Source organism: Chamaea fasciata, unplaced genomic scaffold (assembly GCF_029207755.1).
Source record: "Chamaea fasciata isolate MVZ Bird 193981 ecotype frontalis unplaced genomic scaffold, bChaFas1.0.hap1 SCAF_12, whole genome shotgun sequence".
NCBI classification, from domain to species: Eukaryota; Metazoa; Chordata; class Aves; order Passeriformes; family Sylviidae; genus Chamaea; species Chamaea fasciata.
The window spans coordinates 10,440,024-10,462,067 of NW_027094097.1; the positions used below are offsets into that span (position 1 = coordinate 10,440,024).

The 22,044-nt window shown below is 50.6% G+C and overlaps 1 protein-coding gene across 4 annotated transcripts in view; it reads right to left on the reverse strand.

Annotated features, from left to right (window-relative positions):
* Window positions 1–2,524: 2,524 nt before the first annotated feature.
* The window catches only part of CPNE2 (copine 2), a 44,074-nt gene continuing 24,554 nt past the window's right edge, over window positions 2,525–22,044 (reverse strand). For 3 of the 4 annotated variants that reach the window (XM_066194573.1, XM_066194572.1, XM_066194574.1), the window contains exons 6-16: window positions 20,438–20,521; window positions 17,347–17,436; window positions 17,020–17,118; window positions 16,137–16,223; window positions 15,904–15,963; window positions 13,370–13,503; window positions 12,640–12,694; window positions 8,321–8,372; window positions 7,273–7,406; window positions 3,977–4,234; window positions 2,525–3,111 (exon numbers count right to left, since the gene is read on the reverse strand). In XM_066194573.1, coding sequence (XP_066050670.1) covers window positions 3,004–3,111; window positions 3,977–4,234; window positions 7,273–7,406; window positions 8,321–8,372; window positions 12,640–12,694; window positions 13,370–13,503; window positions 15,904–15,963; window positions 16,137–16,223; window positions 17,020–17,118; window positions 17,347–17,436; window positions 20,438–20,521 — 1,161 coding nt within the window. In that variant the 3' untranslated portion in view covers window positions 2,525–3,003. The remainder of the gene's footprint in view (window positions 3,112–3,976; window positions 4,235–7,272; window positions 7,407–8,320; window positions 8,373–12,639; window positions 12,695–13,369; window positions 13,504–15,903; window positions 15,964–16,136; window positions 16,224–17,019; window positions 17,119–17,346; window positions 17,437–20,437; window positions 20,522–22,044) is intronic. The other variant, XM_066194575.1, reaches the window with a different exon arrangement.

Consider the following 22,044-nt stretch of genomic DNA (forward strand, 5'->3'; position numbering starts at 1 on the left):
CTGTTGCTCCAGCACCAGGGCTTGACAAGTCATGCAGCTTTTGAGCAGCAGTGTCCTGAAGGGCATCAATCCAGGGTGGGTGAGACTCTCCCTATTCAGCCAAACTCCTTTGTAGGGAAGTTGGAGAATTCCAGAAGTAGGCCTGAGGGCCCATCCTTTTAATCTCAGTGTGCTGGTGGGATTTTTGGAGGGTTGGAACAGCTCAGCTGCTCAGGGGTGGAAGTGTCTTTTTGCCAAACTGCCACAGCAGTCCTGCTCCTATGTACTACCCTTGTGAGAGAGCAGCTGGTCAGTGTGTACCAAAGGGCAGTTACTGGGAGGTGACACTGAGGGACTTGTCTGGGAAAGCAGAGAAAACAAGGCCTGTAGTGGATTCATGCCTTGAATGTTGAATTTTCCAAAGGAAATTGAGAGAGTTGTGCTCACAATGAAGCTATCTCTAGCCAAATATCCTTTCTGTTTGCACAGCCCTGTTCCACGGTCAGATCCTTACAAACACACTGAAATTCCTGCCCAGGTCTGGGCTGCCTGGCACCTCCTGTGTTTGCTCCAGAGTTGCTCCTGCCTCTTCTCTAGCTACTGTAATTACGGCACTTTCAGGTTGAAAACAAGTAGATCTTGTGCAGTCTCTCTAATGTTTTGCTTTTGGTGGCTTTCATCTTACTGAGCTATGGAAGGAAATGGAAGTGGTGCACAAAAAAAAGCGCATTTTTTTAATTAAAGTTGCATGGGCAACAGCCTCAAGGACTTGGTATGAGAGCTGCTGGTGATCTTCCCTGGCATTAAACTAGATCAGTAATCTGACTGTAGAGTCAGAGCAGCCTGGCCCAGCTGTCAGCATGCTGGGGCCATTTTCCCGAGTGGTATCTTGCACAGCTGCAGTCAAAATGCCATGATTTATACAGAAATCTATAGTGGGAGTTACGAGCTCATCGTGGCAAACGCAGTGGTGGGCTGTAGGTGAGATGGTGTGTATATTACAGTGTGCATATGGGGCTGTGCAAGGCCAGGAGGAGACATAATCCAGGAAAAGCAGATGTGAGGGCCCTCTGCCTTTCTCCTGTTCCTAGAAGAATGGAATAGGACTCTTGGGGAATGCCTTTGAGTCTGAGTCAGCTGTGCTGTTCTCAGGGCCTGGCCCGTGTAAACAAACTGCAGAGCTGTCCCAGCTTCTCACTCCATCCGTTGGTCCCATTTACCTTTGTACATCAGAAGCCATCTGACATTAAAATACTCCAGTGCCCTGGGAGGCATGCTGGGAAGTGCAGAGTGCATGGGATGCAGGATAAATCAGACCTGAAAAGGGCAACTGTGGCAGTAACCTTGCCCGGGGCTGCCAAAGCTAGAGACGAAGAGCTCTGGCTGGCTCCAGCAACTCTCATTCACTGGTGGATTTAGATATTTTTTAATTATTATTTTTAAGAAAAAACCATGACTGCATAGTGTGTGCTCCATCCCCTCCCCAGGGACAGCTCAATAAACCGCTTGTTGTCTGTGCTAGTTGTTAAAGCTTCAGCGAGGTGTTAAAAAAACCCGTCAACCCCCCACAAACACTCTACTAGCAGAAGAGCTTACAAGCTCCTGCAGCTGCGTGTGAGGTTCTCTTATGGAAATTTAAAAAAAAAAATTCCAAAGCCGCAGACTTCGATCTGGAAGCTGAGTTGGATACAGCATTATTTTTAAACAAGCCACCCTTCAAAAGCTGCTTCTCCCTTTGGAAAAGGGTGGTGTTGGTTGTTGTTTATTTTCCCTTCCAGGAGGTTTTGCAAGGCAAATGTTTCTCGGAGCAGTCCCACCTCTCCCAAGGGATGGGGTCTTGCCCAGTGGTGTGCTTGGGGCCATCTGTGTGCTGGTGACTCGGTGGCAGCAGTGACAGCCACAAGGTTGCTGGCAGAGAGCACAACCAGTAGTACACACCTGAGCAGAAAGGGCTGCAGGGTTTATATAGGGACAGCAACCTCACACCTCAAAAGCTTCCATGAATGGGGAGGAGACTCAAGTCAAGTCTACTTGAATTTGGAGTAGGGCTGGTGATCCCTGCCGGATATTCAACAGCATACTCAGCTTCAAAAGACCTTAATCTAGTTAGGAACAGCATAAAGCAGCAATTAGCACATTGCTGATGAGCAGCTCAAAGGAGCTGCTGGAGAGCAGGATTTCATTACCCAGCCCTTCTTCTCCCAGGCAGCAGGGAGCTTTTGTTACGCAGACTTGGAAAATTTTCTAGAGTTGAAGCAGCAGTGAACCGTGAAACTCCCTTTGATGGTATGTTGTGGGGTCACCGGGGTTTTCCCAAGCACAGCAGACTCAGCTCAGGCAGGCATTAAGGGCATACTACCTTCCCCAGGATATCCACCTTCACTAAATCTCCCTCTGGCATGCTACCGTTGACAGCGTGGGGCAGATCCTGGGGCAGAGCCAGCAGAGCAACTGATAGGGCAGGCCCTGTCAGGGTAAATCCAAACACCCAGCACTGCTGACAGCATAAGCTGCTCCCAGACCTTCCCATCTAGGAGACTCTTACTTTAAATGTCCAAGTTTCTTTATTAACCTGAGTATAACAAATATAACATGTACACAGTATAAAAATGAACACAGAACCTGACAGGTGTACAGGTACAACACAAACACATGAACTATACAACGACCAGTTCATTGAATGATAATAATATATTAAGCATTTCATTGCTTGGAAAAAGCAAGTTTTGATCATAAAAATTGTATCCTGTACCACTGAAATTATACAAAGTACATTCAATACTGAAAAGTGACTCAATAGAGCAGGACCAAGGCATGGCCTGGCTGCTTAGTGTTACCTTGGGCCAAGACTGTACAAAATGAATCCAGACGCTTTGCTGGGATGAGTCTTAAGAATTTAGCAATTAAATTAAGAAGTACAAAGTGTTTCAGGGAGGGTATTCTTCTCTTAAAAGCATGTAGAACGTGCTTTGGGCAGGACCAACAGGCTTCGGCAACATGCAGAGGGTGCAGCCTGGCACAGTTCTACGCGGGTTCTGAGTTGATGGGTGGCAGATTTTGGTGCTTGAAGTACTGCACGACTTGCTGGGGCAGCTCTGCCAACACAGCTTTGGCCAGGGTCTCCTTGGGGACCTGTGAGCCAAACGGAACCAACACCAGTGTTAGGACAGCCACAGGGGACTGACTGAGCAAACATGGCTGGGCTGTCCCCAGCTGCAGATCTTGGCATTTCATTTAGTACCCCCTAGAGTCTATTGATACCCAGCATTTTATACACCTGGGATTATTATATTCTATACTACCCTTCCCTCCAGCAGAGAATTCACTGGTACAGAGACATAAAACATCCTGGGTAGGTCAGAAAAAACAGGTATGAGTGGCAGGAGGTGAAATAGAAGGACACTGATTAGTTGGAAAAAATGGGAAGCACAAACTCCATTCTTGGCAATAAATCCTCTGCCAGCAACAGCCTCTGTGCCAGAGTTGTCTCCTGGATAATTGCAATGCACCCATCCCACAGAGGGGATGTGTAGGGCCAGTGCCACCATTGCTCCTTCCTACAAGGGGTCAGGGGGCATGGGGCTCCTTCTCAGGACAACTCAGCATGAAGCCCTTGGTGTGTGGCCACATCAGGGGTGCTGGATGAGACCCGAGTGGGAGTCAGGAAAACCAGCGCAGGACTGTGGCGAGGGACATGAGCCCAGCGCTGCCCCACCCTGCTGCAGGAATCCAGATCCTGCTCTGAGTCACTGGTTTTGCTCCCACCTGTCTGACAATGACAGGGGCTGGAGAAACATGGCATGCTCAGGTGGAGCCCACTACGGAGCTGCAGAGCACAGTTACCCCTCCCTGTGGTGCTGATTTATGTGATCCATGCCGGAGCATCCCTGAGGGTAAGACAGAGAAGACAGACAGGCACCTCTTGCCTCTGCCTCTACCCTGGCTGTTCCAATCCAGGGTGATTTCCAGGTCTGACAGCCCGTTTCCCCATGCTCACCTCCCCGCTGCCCTCACTCACGTTGCGGAAATTCCGGAAGGGCACGAACTGGACGATGTCGCGCACGGCCTCCTCGCCGGTGTAGGAGTGCAGCACCCGGCTATCCCCGTCCAGGAACTCCATGGCAGCAAAGTCAGCGTTGCCCACGCCCACGATGATGATGGACATGGGCAGCTTGGACGCCTGCACCACGGCGTGTCTCGTCTCGTCCATGTCGCTGATCACCCCATCCGTGATGATGAGGAGGATGAAGTATTGCTGCGGAGGGGAAGGCACGGGGTCAGACCCAGTGGGACACCTGTGCACCCTCACTCTGCAGCCAGGGCTCGCACTGAGGGCTGTGAGCTGCCAGGGTGCTTCACGTGTTGAGGGGTGGCAGATCCCCTGGGGATTTGGGGGTGAGGTTCACCGTTTCCCGGGACAGCTGGCATCATGCCCTTTAGCAGAATCCAGAAATTCAGGTGTTCCTATTCCCCCTGGTTTTTGTAAGATCTTAAACAACAAAGCAGCTCTCGCTCCAAAATATTTTTCTGAAGTACTGATTTGCTGTACTTAATGATGCAAAAAACCCAAACTTCTAAACTGTACAGGATCTCTGTCAGGGCCAGGAGGAAGTCAGGATTGGGATGTGAGCCTGGCTGGGAGATGAAATCTCCCTCTGCCTGCACACAGTGGGGTGTGTTTTGAGGTGCTCCCCATGAACACCTCCCTGCTCTCCTGTATTGCACTGCCAGGCTGTGGGGCCATCCTGTGCTCAGGGCTTGTGCATGTCCTGTACAAAGCCACGGGTACAGGACGCACTGAGGGGGATGCAGAGGATTTCAGCAAGCTGTGGGATGACAGAGCAGCAGCATTGGAAGCTGCTCCCCTTCCCTTGGGAAAAGGAGGGCACCAGGCTCAGTCCTGCAGAGCCGGGGAAGGATGGACAAACAAAGAGATGGACAGATGGTCCTACTGGACTCAGCTCAGCAAACCTGGAGCATGTGGACCCCTCAAAATCCCATCTCCTCCGTCTCCAGGGAAAGTAATGGCTCAATTTTGGCACATTACAGAGCTTGCAGTGTGCTGGAGAAATGACGAAAACAAGCACTTAAGAGCAATAAAGCCCTTTGTTCCTCTCCTCATTCTTTCCATTTCCTCTGAAAACCACTAGTGCAGCATCCTGGAAAAGCAAAGGAAGGAGTGCTGCCCCGAGCCTCTTTTTCTGATCTTCCTCCAGCCCACATCTCCTGAAACCTTCCCAAGCTTCATCCGCTCTTGATGATCCACAGTGCTAAACTCCAAGTACTAACAAGGCTGAGTAGAGCTTAAACACAACCTGAGGACTTGGGTGAGGGGATTTTCCCAAGCCAAAGCCTTCCCCACTCCAGCCCCTTCTGATGCATTAACCCTGCCTGTACAGCACTGTCCAGGGTTTAGTATTTATCTAAATATGAACATCTGAGAGTAAATCATGAAACATAAGTCTGCAGTGAAGGACCACAACATCTGAGTCTGGAGGACAAGACTAAACTTCAGGAGAGGACCTGCACTGGTCATAACTGGAAGCAGGACTTGAACCTCACCCCATCTGTAACCAGTATAGGAGGAAGAGTATAAAACCTTGAGGGGAGCAGTTGATAATGATTTTAAGCTGATTCTCGTTTCCCTGCCCCGCCTCTCTATTGGAAACATGGAAAGGGTTATTTCCCTTTCTTCCCTTTTTTTCTGTGAAATCCGTAACAGGATCTGAGAAAAATGCTGGAAAGTATGCAGAAAAAGGGGTGGGAAGGTAGAGCTTGTCAAATGTTTATCACAACGTTATTTCAGAAATCAAAAGAAGTAAGAGCTGCTGCTGGGGATCAGCCTCAAAGCCCAGGGGCTATGTAGGGGTGATGAGCATCACCATAAGCGAGGGACCAGGGGGCACTGCTGGAGAGCATCAGTGGGAGATTCTCCAAGGAGCAGTGACGGTTTTGGTGGTGTCAGTGAATAACAGCAGGACAGGAGTGCTGGTGGCACCTCCGGGCTCCAGCTGCAGTACCCAGCCAGGGTGGCACTTCTGCCAAGCCACAATCAGAGCTGCTGGTGCACAGGGACCAGGCAGGGGGGTCCCTCACACACCATCCCAGCAGCACCTGCCTCCTTTCTCCTCTTTTTCTTGTTAAAATGGCTGATCTCTGCATCCATGTGGGCTCCTGGGCCAATTCCCGATCCATTGGTTAATGATATCAGCAATAAGGCTCAGGAGGGTGAGCAGGACTTGGAGAGATTAGGCAGCACTGAACAGCATGGGGTAAAAAAATGGTTTGGATTCAGGGACCCTGCTGGAAAGGTGGGTTTTAATTCCCCAAAGCTCATTCATCCTTCCCCAAGAATCAAATGGTGTAACATCTCTCTGTCCCTCCCCCAGCCCCAGGATGTTTTAGTCTCCCATCCCTTAAGAGCTGAGGGCTCTGTGATCTATGTTGCTATGGAAAAACTACGAGGTATTTTGGTTTTATTTGAAATGCTGGGAGCAAACGAGAGCGGGAGGAAGAGGAGGGCAGGTCCAGGCAGCCACTGAAGCCATCAGAACCAGGGGTGGCTTTGATGCATGAGCTGAAGATGGGATGGAAGTGGAGAAGACCCTGGGGGAGTGAGATCCCTCATCAATAACGCTTTGTGCTGCCAAAAAAACGCCGGAGCCAAGCCAGGCTTGCCTCTGACGGCACTATTAGTGCCCATTATTTAAAATCTCCCTTGATTAAACTATTAGTGCCAGCAGAGGGGTGCAATTTGCATACGATTAGCGCCTCTGCTCAGCGCGGAGCCCGTGGGCTCTCCCTCCCCCACTGACAACGGCACAGAAAACGAAAGACTGAGGAGAGACCTGGATCTGTGCTGAATTAAACCAAATTCAGTATTTCCTTATGCCTGGAGCTGGGAAGAGCAACAGCACTCACAGCAAGGCTGGAAAAGGTCCCTCGTGGGGAATAGGTTTTAGGTCTGATCCTGCTTTGTTTCAGGCAGCAATCAGGGAAGCTTTTACCCCAAGATCTCCTGCCATGCAACTGCTGATGCCCAAGCTGAGCTGTTTTGGCCAGCAAAAGCCAGGGGCCAGATCTGCCATCCACCAAGGGCAGCATGCTGCCACAGGGACCCAAGGGAGCTCTATCTTGAAGATGCTCTTCACACCCCTAAGAGGACACCTTGGTCACCACTGGCAAGGCTGGACCCACAGAGAAGGGAAAGACACGAAACCCAGCTCAGGCTTTGTGTTCCCCTGCCCAAAGTCCTCAGGACTGCCATCACATCACGGAATCTTATGGGCTTACCGATGCAGTTTCCTGTTGGGTGGCTTGGGCTGCAAAACGGGCCACATGGTTGATGATGGGGGAGAAGTTGGTGGGTCCGTAGAAGCGGATGTGGGGCAGGCAGGCAGAGTATGCTTGGACAATGCCTTCCACACCTTCAGGGAAAGCAGAGAAACCAGACATTACAGAGTGTCACAACTCAGGAACACAGCAAGCCCAGTTAGGAATCATTAGCTCCTGCTGTCATGGAGCTGAAGTCTGATCTATTCCCCCCGCTTCCTGCCCGACTCATCCAGACCCACAAGTTTCTTCAACCCCAAATTTTTGAAGATCCAAACTTTGCTCTTCAGTCACTTTGCAGTGGGTCCTCAGACCTTCTGTGATAGGGAAGCTCTCGTAGTGCCCACAGTCAGTGAAGGCATTCCTTGGGATGGTGAAAAAAATCTCAGAATCAGCCAAGGAGAAGCAAAAAGAAAGGCAGCTCGTGGTCTCTGAACATAACCAAAAAACAGAGGGTCCATGGTAGCCCTTACCACTTAGGATTTGAGCAGTCCTTCAGCCATCACTGTGAGCAGCTATCAGCTGCTAAATGGAGCATTAAGTCTGAATTCCCCATCTGCTAAACAGGCCTTGTGTTTCTTGCAGCCTTGCTGGGAGAGCAGACGGCTAGTAGGACACACCAGACAGCAGAGCGAAGGCGGATTTTACACAGTCTGAATCCAGTTGCATCTTACCCTGGGCCTTCCTACACACCCCCAAATTTTCTCTGCTCTCCTCTGAGTGTGCCTTTAGCATGTGCTCTGCTTCACTGTTCATGTCTGTCTCTGGACATGCCTTGAAAAATCCCCATGATCATAGAATCATGGAATGATTCAGGTTGGAAGGGAACTTAGAGATTATCTAGTGCCAACCACACTGACATGGGTGGTGATGCCACCCACTAGATCAGGTAGCACAGGGCCCCATCCAACCTGACCTTGAACATATGCAGGATGAAGCTGTTGCTGAAGAAATGCAGAGGAAGGACTGAAGGCATCTAAGGAGTCCTAAAGGCCTGGTAGATGCTTACCTGAACAGAATGGATTCCTGGGATTGAAGTTAATGGCAAACTCATGGGATACCTGTGGATCAGAAAAAGACCCAAATTAATTTGGAGGGCCAGTGCAGGGCAGGCAGCTCACTGAAAGTCTAGCTGATGCTGCAGGGCTGGTTTAGGTGGGATGCTCCCCTGGAGAAGAATGAGGTGGTCACAGAGTTATGGTCCAACCTGCTGGGTCAGTGACACTTCCCAGCCCTCTGCTACCCAAACAGCAAACACAAATGTGGGCAGGGCTGAGCAGCTGGTTGAGGATGAACCAGTTCCCCAGTGCCCCCAACATGGAGGTTCCTGAAATTATCACACCATACATTCTTCCACAGTTACCAAAGCAGGTCTGTCCACATGGCTTCCCACTGGCTGCCCAGAGGGGAAGCAGGCAGAAGGGACACTCTCACCAGTCACTAGGAGAAATGCCTTTATCCTGTCGCAGGTTTTAAAGGGAGAAAACTCAAACTCATCACAGGGAGTCCCAGTCCTGGCAGTATCCCCATTCCCTATCTCTCTGCACGAGGATGATGCAGCAGGTGGGAAGAAGGCACAGAGTGAGCTGTGTCGAAGACCAGGTCTGGCAGGTCAGGTACAACAGCAAAACAGCAGCTGATTAACTTCATCATCTGGGTCAGCATGAGGGTGAAAGGCAGCGTGGGAGAGGCGACATGAAAGCTTGGGTGTGATGGACAGCAAGTCCCAGCACAATCTGGGCTGGTTTTCATTGCCCAGGAACGGCAATGTTGGGAACCCATCCTTCCACTACAGCACATCCAAGATTCTTTAGCTTCTCCACCACCTCCTTTCAAGCTGAGGGAGATGGTCTTGCAAAAAGGTGTTGCGGCAAGAGGAGACAGCCCTCACACCTTGATCCCTGGCCTGATGCACTGGACAGCAGTTGCTTTGAACCTGTCTCTGCCACCAAAGAAAGCTCAGCAGCCCAGCTGCAAGAGAGGGCTCCTGGCTTCCAGTAAGAACCTTTCCAGTGCTAGTGTGGGTCAACAGCCTGCTTGTGCAACAGCCACCAGCTGTGTGGGGTTAGACATTCCTCACTCTGCTCCCAGCAATTTAGGCACTCCAAGAAGCAAACAGACTCTCAGGAGCATCAAGGATGTGCAACTGCCTCTTCCAGCACCTCTGAAAGTTGAAGGGGTGATTTGGACTTCCAGGCCACCAGCTCAAGGACTGTGAAACAAAACGCTCCCACCCTGTTCGTGCCAGCGTTACAAAACAAGGATATTGTCTCGCTCTCGGAAGGGTGGAGGTTTGCTGAGCTTTTCAGCAAGGGAATTGCTTCGGGACATGCATATTCCCAATGCTGGCAAAACCGAGTGTCCTCCAAAGCGCCATCTGAAGCCAGAGTCCTCCCGAGGCTGCAAACACAACACGCGTCTGATTCAGACTTTCCAATTATGCTGGGCATTGTGTCGAAGGCAGCAGAAACTGTTTTAACAAGAGGCTGAGGGGTGGGAAATAACAACCAAACAAAAGTAAAGTCAACCAAAAGTCTTCCCCACGCTCCAAAGTTGACGGGCTGCCTGGCTGGCAACCGGCCACAGCCTGCTCAGGTCCCTCCAGGCCTGCAGAGCACAACCAGGAACACTCACAGCCACCAGGTTAGAGACAAGCTGAATATATGACTGTGTTTTGCATACACCCCTTCTCACAGAAGCCTTGAATTTGGGCAATAAACTCAAATTCAGTTGACTTGTGGTTGTAATGGGCTTGCTTCTTTTTTTTAGAAGATGTTCAAAATTCTGCCATGAGTATTTATAGACAAGGCAGGCAGAAATATTTCCATGTTTTGCTCTGCAAAAGAGGGGTTTCTCTTTCTTTTAAGAAGCAATGAAATCATTTCAAGCTGTGTTCCTCACTGACTACAGAGCAGAACCCCTACGTGGCAGAAGTGTTGCAAAACCTCCCCTGGAGTTTTTATGAATTTTACATATATATAAAAATATATATCTATATATACATATCTGCTAAAAAATCAACAGGAGGGCTTCAAGACAACAAAAAATTTAAAAGAAAGGATGTCATTCCCTACTCAGCTTGTACTTCGAAAACAGTTTTTGTGGAGCCCAGTCAAATGTACATGGAGCACCTACAGGTATCCCATTCCCCAGCAACTCACAGGGAGAAACTTCTGAACCATCCCAAAGGGTAAGACCACACAGAGGGTTCTCTGCCACCCCCAGAAGGAATCCTATCCCTGCCAGGACTCAGTCTCCCTATATATATATAGAGAGAGAAGGCAAAAGGATGGAAAGCCTTGGAGGCTGCACATCAGTCAAGCCGCCAGCTTCCTTTGGCTGATCCCATCTCCCAAATCCAGGTGACCGGTGAGGCCCCAACATTAAGAATCTCCCTCTCTGCTGCTGCTTTGCCTTTGCTCATCCCCCAGACACCACAACCCATCTGCTCCCCTCTCCTGTTCCCTACTAGGAAACCACTCGAGGCTCTCTACAGAGCTGTTACACGGCAAGATGTTCTTTGACATTTCCAACGCGACTTTTGTGTGCAAAACATCTTGCTCCGGCGGGCGCCTGAGAAGCGTTGGGGGAGCCATGGCAACGGGAGCACAAAGCACCATTTATCTCTTGGCAAACTTTGCTTGGGTCTGTGGGTCCCTGCTTTCTGTCCACCCTCACACAGGGCACAGGTTTTTATGAAGAGCTGCTGCTTTAGCTTTGAAATTACCCAACGAGCCTTGATAGCCAAAAAATCTTTAATGAGTGAGTGGAGCCAGTGATGCTTAGAAAGAGCTGGGGAGAGATGAAGCCCCCAGCCCGGAGTGGTGCAGGGAGATGCACCAGGGATGGCCCTGGGTCATGGGGATCTGTAGGCATGGGCCAAGCACCTGAGAAGGAAGAAGCTGCTCCCTCCACTGAGGTTTCTTTGGGCTTAGAAATCATTCTGGGCAAAACAAGGCGTTTTTTTCTGGTAGCTTTTACAGAGCATCTCCAGGCGCACAGGAGGCTGCAGAAGGCATATGCAGAGTCCCAGGCCCTCATCCTCAACCCAGTACCCACCTCCAGTCTTTTCAGAAGGGCTGTTTCCAACCCAGCAATGCCCTCTCATGGGCAGTGACTCACACACATGGGCAGCAGAACAGGATGCTCCCCACGACGATCTTGAAACTGCTGTGCCCTTTCCATCCCTACTGCATTTGCCATTCCCATTCTTCTCCCCAAGTAATAAATCCCTGGCAGCAGCTGGCTCTTAGACCTTGGAAGCTGCCTACCTAGACTTCCCTAAGAAAAGGGATAAAGTGACAGACCAGAGACATTTGCAGGCCAAGGAGGATGAATCAGCTCCAAAGTGCACATGGAGGGATCTCCTTCTGTGGCTGGCAAACAGCAAGAGCTCCCACTTGAGTCATATGAATTCTGGCTGTCAGGAGAGCAGAGAAAAGCACAAAGCCAGAGCGGGCAGGACATCCCCAGCCACGAGGGCTGGCAGTGATGAGCTTCCCAGCCCAGTTCCCAGCTGCTCATGACTTATGTGCCCCGCTGTGCTCAGCCCAGAGCACAGCTCCCCTCCCACAGAACACAAAGGGCTTGCTGAGATTCAACCCCAGCCTGAAGCTGGGAACGCCCCAAAACCAGTGAGCAGAAAGAAAATGCACACGAAGGGCGTGAGCAAAGAGGGGCCAAAAGACCCAGCCAGTAATTAATGATGGTGGTGTCCCAGCACATTGTCTCAGCTGTGAGAAGATGCTCCCCATCTGCCAGCCAGGCTGCGGGAACAGCCCCATTCCCTGCCCTCCAGATGAGCAGGATGTGCAGCTCAGCCCTCGTAGGACCAGCGTCTAATCCTAACCAAAGACCAAGGTTAGAAAGCAAGCAGAGCTCTGCTTACCTCCAAGCAGAGGAAAGCTCCTCTGCTTCAGTCCTTGCAGGCTTTGCCTGTGCAACATCACACATCAAGGCTCCCTAGCTCCCAGCCCCCTTCCAGACTTAGCTGCTGTCTGACACATTCATCCAGAGGCCTCTTCCCTTCCCCAGAATTGATCCTACCTTCTGCCAGAAAAATGAATCAATGCCTGGCTCTGCCCATTAATGCCAGGGAGCTGCTGCTTTCATGCTAGTGCAGAATGAAGGAATGGGCTGCTTATGCCCCATCCCTGCCTTGCTGCTCACCCACACTGACACATCTCTCTGGCTGAGATTCCACATCTGCTCGTTCCCCCTCTCCCCAGCAAGGAGCTTTTCCCTGACCAAGGCCTGGCAGTTCTGCTCCTGCCCAGGCAGTACCAGGACAAACCCATCTCAAACACTCAAGTGGCCACAGCACTTCACCTTCCAGTCTGGCGGGAGCTGGGCACCGAATCCCAGAGCAGGAAACATCTTGTCCCTAAAGAGAAGAAGGAAAAGATATGATTGTACTGACACACACAAAGCAGGCTTGCACAGCTTCTCCCAAAACACACAGTGCTTTTAAATGGGAGATGAGCAGAGAGAATAGATATCGCCCCTTGTATTTGATCTTCAGAGAAAAAAGAGTCCAGCTTTGCTCTGTTTCCCATAGAGACCAGAAGCATCTTCTTGCCCAAACACACACATCTCTTGCAGGCATGTAACCCTGGAGATTTTAAAAAATGAACAATCCATTTTGGTCACAAAAGCCACCACAGTGAGAGCAACAGACTTCTGTTTTGTTTTCTCTATCCATGTTTGAGATGGTATTTTTCTGATATTTTCTCTACTCCTCAGGATGTCTGAGGAATGAGGCAATCTGGGGTCACAGCTCTGACAGTAAACAACAGCAAGCTGAGGGCACCTGCCCCCAGAGAGGATGCTCCACACCTCTGCTAATGCTCCTTCCTCTCCACAGCAGCAATGGGAGAAGAGGAGAAAGCCTGTTCCAACCCTCTCCTCCTGCATCCTGATGTTTGTGGTAAGTAACATCCTTAAGATGTTAGCCCCATCCTTAGCCCCGGATCAAGGCAGATGCATCCCAGAAGCCCCATGGGAAGCCAGGGAAACATCTGCAAAACAGGGGTGGTGGCAGAAAGGGCATGGTGCTTACGAGTCATAGTCCTGGATGATCTGGCCAACAGCCCAGATGGCTGACAAGTACTCATTTGTCCCCAGGGGGTTGATGTAGTGCAAAGACGAGGGCTCTTGGGGGTTCCCATTGGAAGCTGTGAAGTCAATCCCAACCTGGAGGACAAGAGAGATAAACCCAACCTCTGTTAGCAACTGCCACCAGAGACCTGGCCACCAAGCCTCCATTGCTGTGAGGCCCACACACAGTTCCCTTAAACCCCAAACCTCAAACTTTTGAAAAACTTTAACAAAATCTATTTCTTCACCTTCCCTGCAAAAATCTGATTAAATACCACATTAGGCAAAGTCGTTCAAGTCTTACCTCTCCACTTTTCATCAAAGAGCATCACATCAGGTGTCCCCACCAGCCCCTACTCCTGGAGCAAGCCACCACCATCTCCAGCGGAGGACTCTCACTGCCCATCTCCCAGGTTCACAGGAACTGAGTAGTCCCAGGGACACCAAGGCAGCCAGAGACATCTGGGTATTTGGATCTCAAGGTCTTTGACCAAAGAATCACAGCCCTGAGCAGATTTTTCCTTGCAGGCAGGAAGACCTGCTCTTCACCAGGCTTCCCCAGGGACCCATATATGCTGAGCTCTCAGGGGACTCTGTCAGGAAGGCACTCATTTTTCTCACTCCTAAATTAGGCTTTCTATTTAAAGGCATTTGTAGAAATGCCTGTCTCAGACCCAGATAAATCTGGCCAGAAGAGGCGAGATGCTGAGCCACCCAATTTGATACGACTGGGAAGGAAGAGTTGGGACGAGGCAAACAGGCAGCGTGACTGCACTCGACTTGTTTGCTTAGCAAAGAGGCAAAACCCAAAATAACTCCACTGGCTAAATTGAGCTCAGGGATTTTGTGAGAGATTTTGCTCTGTATTCATAATGGGAGAGGACAAATGGCAATTTGCCTGAGAAGGGACCTTGGCCTGGCTGGGGCAAGAAGACATCACAGCCCAGGACATGCCACTGCCTTGTGCCAGGGTGGCTGGTAAAACAGGCATGGCAGGACAAGGGAACATGTTTATAAACTGGAAGAGTGTGGGTTTGGATTGGAGACAAGGCAGAAAAGTTGCATGATGAAGGGAGTGAGGCACAACCTGTGCAGAGAAGCTGTGGCTGCCCCATCCCTGGAAGTGTTTAATGCCAGGTTGGATGAAGCCCTGAGCAAGCTGGTCCAATGGAAGTTGTCTCTGCCCACAGCAGGGAGGTGGAATGAGATGATCTTTGAAGGTCCCTTCCAACCCAAACCATCCTATGGTTCCATGAAGACCTAACTTCTTCATCAAACAACTGTACAGCCTCACCAAACCTGTGATCCACCCCTGTAACATCCCTGCATCCCACTCTGGCCAAGCCACCGTGGTCAGAGAGCAACAGGGAAACTGAGGCACGAGGTGGAGGCTCAGTGGAGTCAGACAGGCAGGGGCCCTGCAAGCACTGTCACCAAGAGCAACACTTGGGGAATGGGTCTGAGAGGGACACAGCTGGTCTGCTTCCAACACGAGGCACACAGCTGGGCCCAAAACCCTTCAGCCCTTCTCTTCCAAGCCCCACCCTTGGTGGGGAGGACACCACATTTTTCAAATTTCCAAACTGCAGGGGGGGTGTGCAGCATCCTCCTGCCAGCTCAGGTGTTTCTGCAGTGTTGCACCCTTTGGAAACACACCCTTTGGACCAAAGATGCCTTGGGAGGAGGAGGAGCCCTCCAATAACCAGCAGGTCTTTAGACAGGGAAAATTTCTGCATTCAAACCTAATTCACCCAAGGGCTCTGTACTACCAATAAATTCACTGATTTTCTCTTCTATTCACTCTCCAGTACCAAGACCAAAGCACACAGAGGCAGAACGGCACACAAAAAGCTCTCCCAATCATTGCTGTTCCTATGGCAACTCTTCCTCCTCCTCCTACTCTTCCCCCATCATGTTTTCAGATAAAACAACAAAATACAAACTGATTTAACTGTGAGTGCCTGCAGCTCTCTGGATACTGCACCAGGAAAGTTTGCAGAAATTGAGAAACCCACTTCTGCATTGTGGTGGTTTCACTCAGGATTGTCATGTTCTTGCTTATTTACTCCTGACAAGCTGTGGTCCAGCTTGAAAGAAGGTGGAAATGTCAGTAAAAATGTAGAAAACCGTCTCTATAACATCCCAAAACCTCCCATCTGTGTTCAGAATAAGGAGAGCTCTTCCACTAAAAAATGAGGGTGGTTAAAGCCTGAAATGGGGAGAGAAGTTGGTGACATTTTTTGGAAGGGTCAGAAGGTCTTTTTGAAAGTCTGGCCTTCAGCCAAAGTCCAGCCAGTTCCCTCCATGCTACTGGATGTACCTCAGCATCCCCAGAATCCCCAAACCCACAGGGTTTAACAGCAAAGCAGGCAGCTCCTCACTGCCATGAGAAGTCACCCCAAGCTGGTGCCAGATCTCACACACAACCTGACTCCACAGTTCTGCCCATTACACAAGTGTTACTACTACTGGGCAAAGAGAAGCAAAAGTCCTTACAGTAAACATCAGCTGGCAGCCTCCCAGGATGTAGTCCAGGAAGGAGAAATCTCTGGTTATCTGAAAGAAAAAAACCAAAAACCCAGTGTTTCAGCAATTGTCATCACTGTCATTATTCAGGCTATGCAGGTCCTTGGAAACACAAGAGAGGCAGAGGCAGAAGGGATGGGGGGAGCTTGAGAAGACCCAAGCTCAGGCAGGAGCTGAAGGAAACATCTCAGTAACATACTCACTTTGCAGGACTTGACAATGATGATCCCAGAGTTCTTGTAATTCTTTTTCTTCTTTTGTTTTTTGGGGTTAATGCACTCTAACTCAAGCTGTAAGACACGAGAGAGATCCTGGTGTGAGAGCAGTGCTGGGCTGTGCCACGTGGCTAGAATGCCATCAGCAGCATGTCCTGGGGGCAGCCTCCCTCCAGTGCTGAAGAGGAAGATTTTATTGCCAGGCTATAGGTTGCAAATCCAGAGGGAAAATGGGCTCAATGCCTGCACGTGGCACCACCACCTTTTGCAGTGCACTTTCATGCCTTTGTGCCTCAGTTTCCCCAGGCAGGAAACTCAATGCATCACACACGCTGTTTTACACCCTTCCATGCCTCAGCCAAGATCTCCTGGCCTGCAATCCTGGTGCAGACAGCAGTGCAAAGCCCTGCTGTCCAGGGGTCTTCACAACATACCTTTCACCAGGAGCCATCTGCCAAGGATCCTGGCCAGCACTTCAGGGCAAAATGGGGACACCTTTGGCACAAAACTGGCGTTTAGTTGCAAGGGAGCCGGCACTCCTGGGGACCAGGCTGCCCCTGTTGCAGATGCAGCCCCAGCAGAGTCACACCTCTCCTTCTGGCCCCCCAAACCACAGGGCACCCCCGAATCATGGGTGCTGCTTCAGACATCCCAGCAGAGCCTGACTTTCAGCAACGTCTGCCTTAGCTCTCTCTACCTCAGATGTTTTAGCTACAAGCACAGCCTGGGTCACTCATGGTGTGGGTAGAAGGAGGAAGGAATTTAAATTTGGCTTCTTCTGAGTACAGGCTGAGGGTGCAAGTACCAAAGTCTATCATCAATCCTGAGGAGCCCCTTCTTCATTCTCCCTGAAAAGCATGTTGGCACTTACTGGAGAGGCATCTTGGGCTTCACACAACCTGGCCACTGAGGTCTGAAACTCCCCGATGAAGTCGTGTCCCCCATCACTGTCGTAGTCGTAACACACCACCTGGGGTGGAAGGAGCACAAGCCAGCCTTAGAAGCAGGAACTGTCTCCTGCAAGCCCTGCTGAAGTCCCCGGCCTCTACTGCTGGAGACCCCAAACAAGGAGTTTTTTGTTGTTTTGGCGGTTTGCTGCTTTAGGGTTTGTTAATAAGCCAGCCATGGGGGTTCAGATGCTTAACAGGCAATCCCAGAGGCTGATCCCCACAATACAAGCCAGAGGGCTCCCCGTTACCTTTATCAGCTTCTCCATATCTCCATCACACAGTGACACCAAAGGCACAGTGAATGGCTTCCAGACAGGGTCCAGTGTGTACTTGATGACCTGAAGGTGGGAGCAGAGGGATGCTGTTACAATGGACACATCCACAGGTAGAGATTAGGAGAAAGCAGGGACACATTTCCAAGACTGACCCTGAAGCAGGCTCCCAGTGGGCCAGGCCAGCCCTCTCCTGCCTCCATAATTGAGACACAGCAGCTTCCTCTTCTCAGGCTGCAGCATGTGTGAGTTAGAACAGGTTTGTTTTCATTGCATTGGGTGATTTATCCACCTCTGGGAGTGATTAAGAAAAATTGCCTGAGAGAACAGCTGTGGCACACTGGGCAGCACGGGCACAGCGATGCCTGAGCATGGGCACAGCCACTCATGCCACAGCTCCGAGGCCAGCAGCTACTGTTTATGCCCTCTGCATCCCACTGCTTGCCCCCTACTCATTGCTTACAGCCCCCCAGCTCCCAAACACAGCCTGAATCCATCTGGGGTCTGACCACTGAGAAAATGGAGCAGCAAGATACTGCAACCAGCCCTGGAAAGCCAAAACAGCCCTGGGCACATTAAGCTCTCCTGTCTCATCTGTGTAACATCTGTTGCCTGAGCTGGAGAAATATTAATTGATGCTTTTTGACATTTCCTGAGAGAATGCAATTGCTTAGTAGAAACCTAAGAAAACTTGAGCAGGCTCCAGGCACATGCTGTGTACATCAGAGGTGCCTGCAGGGCAGGCAAAGATCCCTTTTCACAAAGGTGTGGCGCTCACAAAGAGAGATTCACATGGATATCAAGAAAGTCAAGCAGAGGCAACAAATTAACCCTTTTCTGTGCAAGGCAAACACGGGGGATATCTGGTGTGGAGTTCCTCGGATCTTTGCAGCTGGAACAGTCACTGCCCAGAGCAGTGAGGAAGAGATCCATGGCTGCTGCTGTGGGCAAACAGCTGCACGGGACCTGGAACTGGCATCTTGTTTGACAGACAGGCTCTTTCTGAGAGTGGGGGAAACCCTGACACTGTAGGAACAGCTTAGCTGAATTTATAAACACCTCCTCCAGGAGCCTGGGAGAGCAGGAAGAGCCCACGCATCCCAAGATGCTGCCCACAGGTTGCCAGGTCACCAGGGTGGGTGGGGAAGGATCCAGTGTTCCAGCTGAGCATTCACATTTGTGCTTAGATAACAAGCTCCCATAGTACACTAATCCTGCCCTGTCAGACCTGCCCTGTCCATTGTGGCAGGAGAAATGCCAGCATCAGACTGAAAGCTGCTTATATTCCTGCACTGAAAGCTGCAAGAATGGAGAACTTTACTTCTTCGTGTCCAGCCTCAAAACACAAAGATGGTCACAGTTGGAAGGGGCTTTAGAGATCATCCGGTTCCAATCCCCTGCCATGGGCAGGGACACCTTCCACTGGACCAGGCTGCTTCAAGCCCCATCCAACCTGGCCTGAACACTTCCAGGGATGGAGCACCTAATGTGGGATCCCTCTCAGGGCAGCTGGATGCATTCAGGGCTGGTAAGGTGGAGCCTGTTGGAGCATCCATTGCTTGAAAGAAAACTCTAGACCTTGAGACAGGATAATGGGCAGCAACTCAGAGGAAACACCTGCTAAAGACATCTGCCCCCACAAACCTGACATGCTGATACAGATCCCAGCAATGGTTGGTGCACAGTCAGCTTCCCATGCTTCTTCCAGGAGGAAGGGCTGGAGGCCACTCCAAACCCTCACATCTGAGAAACATGGTCTTGTTGAGTCAAAGCCCAGCTAAGCACATTGAATCATGAGGAAAAAAAACAAGTAAGGTCCCAGCCTGCTCCCACAGAAATACAGGAGAAATACTAAGGTTGATATGAACTAAATATGCACAAAAAGGTGTGGGGGGAAAGCACCAAAAAATAAACAGCAGAGCTGATATTGTAAGGATGGCCTGTATTGGTACCACAGGACACAAGATGCTGCCTACATCCTGGTGGCCATGTGCATGTGGGTGTGTGAGTGAAGGAAATCCCCATGGACTTCACACAGAAGTGGTAAAACCGAACACACGGAAAGACTTTGTAAATAAACACCACTTTCTCCTTCCACCTGAGCTCCCTCAGTGTTTCGTTACAGCACTTTCCTGTGACGGTACAATAGGCTCCTTAACCAGGCTTTGAAGGGACAAGAAAAGGGATGGAAAAATAAGGGTGTGAGATGGCGTGAAATGGAGCTCTCTTCCTCTGCCATGGAAGCTGCTATGAGTACCCTCCTTCCAGTGATTTCCCCCCCTCTCTCTGCCAGCCGCCAGGAACTATGTGCAAACTAAAAAGAGCCCTGAAACAAGCTTTGAAGAGAAGAAAAAAAGCAGTTGAGAAGTACTTATTAGTCCATTGTTAAAGCAAAAGCCAGCCTTTTTCGCCCTGCCCATGCTGTGCCTGGTATTCCTAACATCACTGGCTTTAGCAGCTTGAGAACCTGACCAGAGGGAGCTCAGATCAAAATACCACAGCAGGTATAAATGAGGGAGAGGAGGGGTCAGCTGGCCCTGATCAGACCCACCAAGACCCTGGTACAGGTCTCTGCCTCCTTGGCTTGGCTCTGGCTCATGAGAGACGAGGAAAAGTGCTCATGCACTGAGACTGGTAGGTAAAGGTGGCAAAAGCTCATTTTAACCTTTCCCCACCTCACACCACCTCTGTCCACCATCTCCCCAGGTCACAGCTCATCCTGATGCTCCTGCAAGTGGAGGGAGAGCAGTCCAGGGCTCAGACTAAGCCCAGGATGAGACTAGAGATTATCATGGGCTTCAAGACCATCTTCCTCTCTGCATGCTAGATACAGCAGTGGGTAGTACAGAAAAGATTTCAAGACTTTGCTGGCCTCAGTGAATCTTCATCTGCTGGGTTCCAGCAGCCTCAACTGGACACCAGGCAGTGAGCTGTAAGGTTTTGAAATCCCTGGATCCCACCATGATCTACAAGCAATGGATGAGATAACACCATGAAAGGCAAGAGGAGCTGATGTGAGGTTGGAGGATGGGGCTGTCTCAGCAGCTCAGGTTGGAGTTTTGCTCACCTCTGTTCTGTGAACCAGCATCCACTTCCCATCGTCACCTGGTTTATGAAACTCCAAGAAGGGGTCTGACTTCCCAAAAAGGTCCTGGAGGGGGAAGAACAGGATGGGTTACATGGTGCTCTGCAAGCAGCAGAGGTCCAAGAGACGTTTCTGTGTCACTGCCAGCCCTGCAGACACTCTGCTGTCCTCCTGGGGCCAGGTCAGGCACAATGGCAAACAGGCAGCACCCACAGGCAGTGTCCTGCCCACCTCCCTGTCCTGGTTGTGTGAATCCCCTTGATTTCTCCACCACATTTTGGCGAGGCAAAACGGGTGTGCTGGCACCCCAGCGTGTGCCTGTACCCAACACGCTCTCTGGACACAGATGCCACGGAAAACAACCCCAGCTGGGAGGCAGCTGCCTCTGGGCTTGCAAAAACATCCAAAACCTCAAAGGAAAAACAGAATTATGAAGTGCCTGAGTGTCTTGGGGGAGAAAGGAAAAAAATCCACCCTCCTACACACAGCAGTAAAGCATAAGCAGAGGAAATCTTTAAGGAGCGAGCTGCCCTGGTGTTGACAGAGATCATGTAACACCCTCTGAGATACGCAGCCCTGAGTCAGTGTGTGCTGCCTCTCCTGCCAGCGTCTCCTCAGATAATCCCCCGACAAAGGGCTGCTGCTTTCTGAGGAATGTGTACACATACACACACACCCCTGCCGGGAATCAGCACGGGGGCTGCTTCAGCACCCGAAGCCCGGGGAGGCGGCAGGCGCTGGTGGCACCGGCAGGGAAATTCCAGCTTTTCTAGGCAGAACTTCATTCCCATTCAGAAAAAAAACAAGGAGTTCCTAACCAGAAAGCAAGTCCCAAATATTCCAGACAATCTACGAAGAATTTAAGTTATTTCAGCTGGGTTTTCCTCCTAGAAGGAGGTGGGTGTCTGAATCCTTCAAAGAGCTGGAGGAACTTTTTATGGGTTTGGACAGGAACTTTTTGTGTTTCTTCGTGATGGAGTGGGGATGCCAGGGGCTGTGTGTGGATAAGGAGGAAACATGGACACTCCAGGATCTCCCGCCCACAGCCAGCCCAGGAGATGGCAGCTGGGAGGCACATGGGTTCTAGCAATGTCCCAGCAGAAAATCCATCAACATTTTTATCTGAATCTTGTTTTTGACGCCAGCCAGAAAAGTAAATCACTACAAAGTGTTTTGGCCTGGGGAAACTACAACTTGCTTCAGTCAAAACTCTTCTGCAGAGAAGCCAACCATAAAGGCTCACAGGGAGTCTCTCGGGTGAGACGAAACAATTTTCTTCCTACCCTTTTTCACACATTTGTAGGATAGAAACACAAGCCATTCCTTCTGCAGCACTATGGCTATAGCACAGCTTTGATCCTGCTCACCCACCACCTGGACTTGGCACTTTCAGGCTTCACAGATGGATTAAAGAACCAGTGGTGGGTACCCAGCCCTGCCTGTGCTGGCTTAACCTCCAACCCAAGGCAGCTTCATCAGCACCAGCCCAGCTGGTGGAGGCACCGGCTCCGAGGGCAGCAGGGAGCTTTGAAGGATGTCTGCTGCCATCCCACGTGGATCAGCGTGGCTTGCAAGTCCAGTCAGCCTTG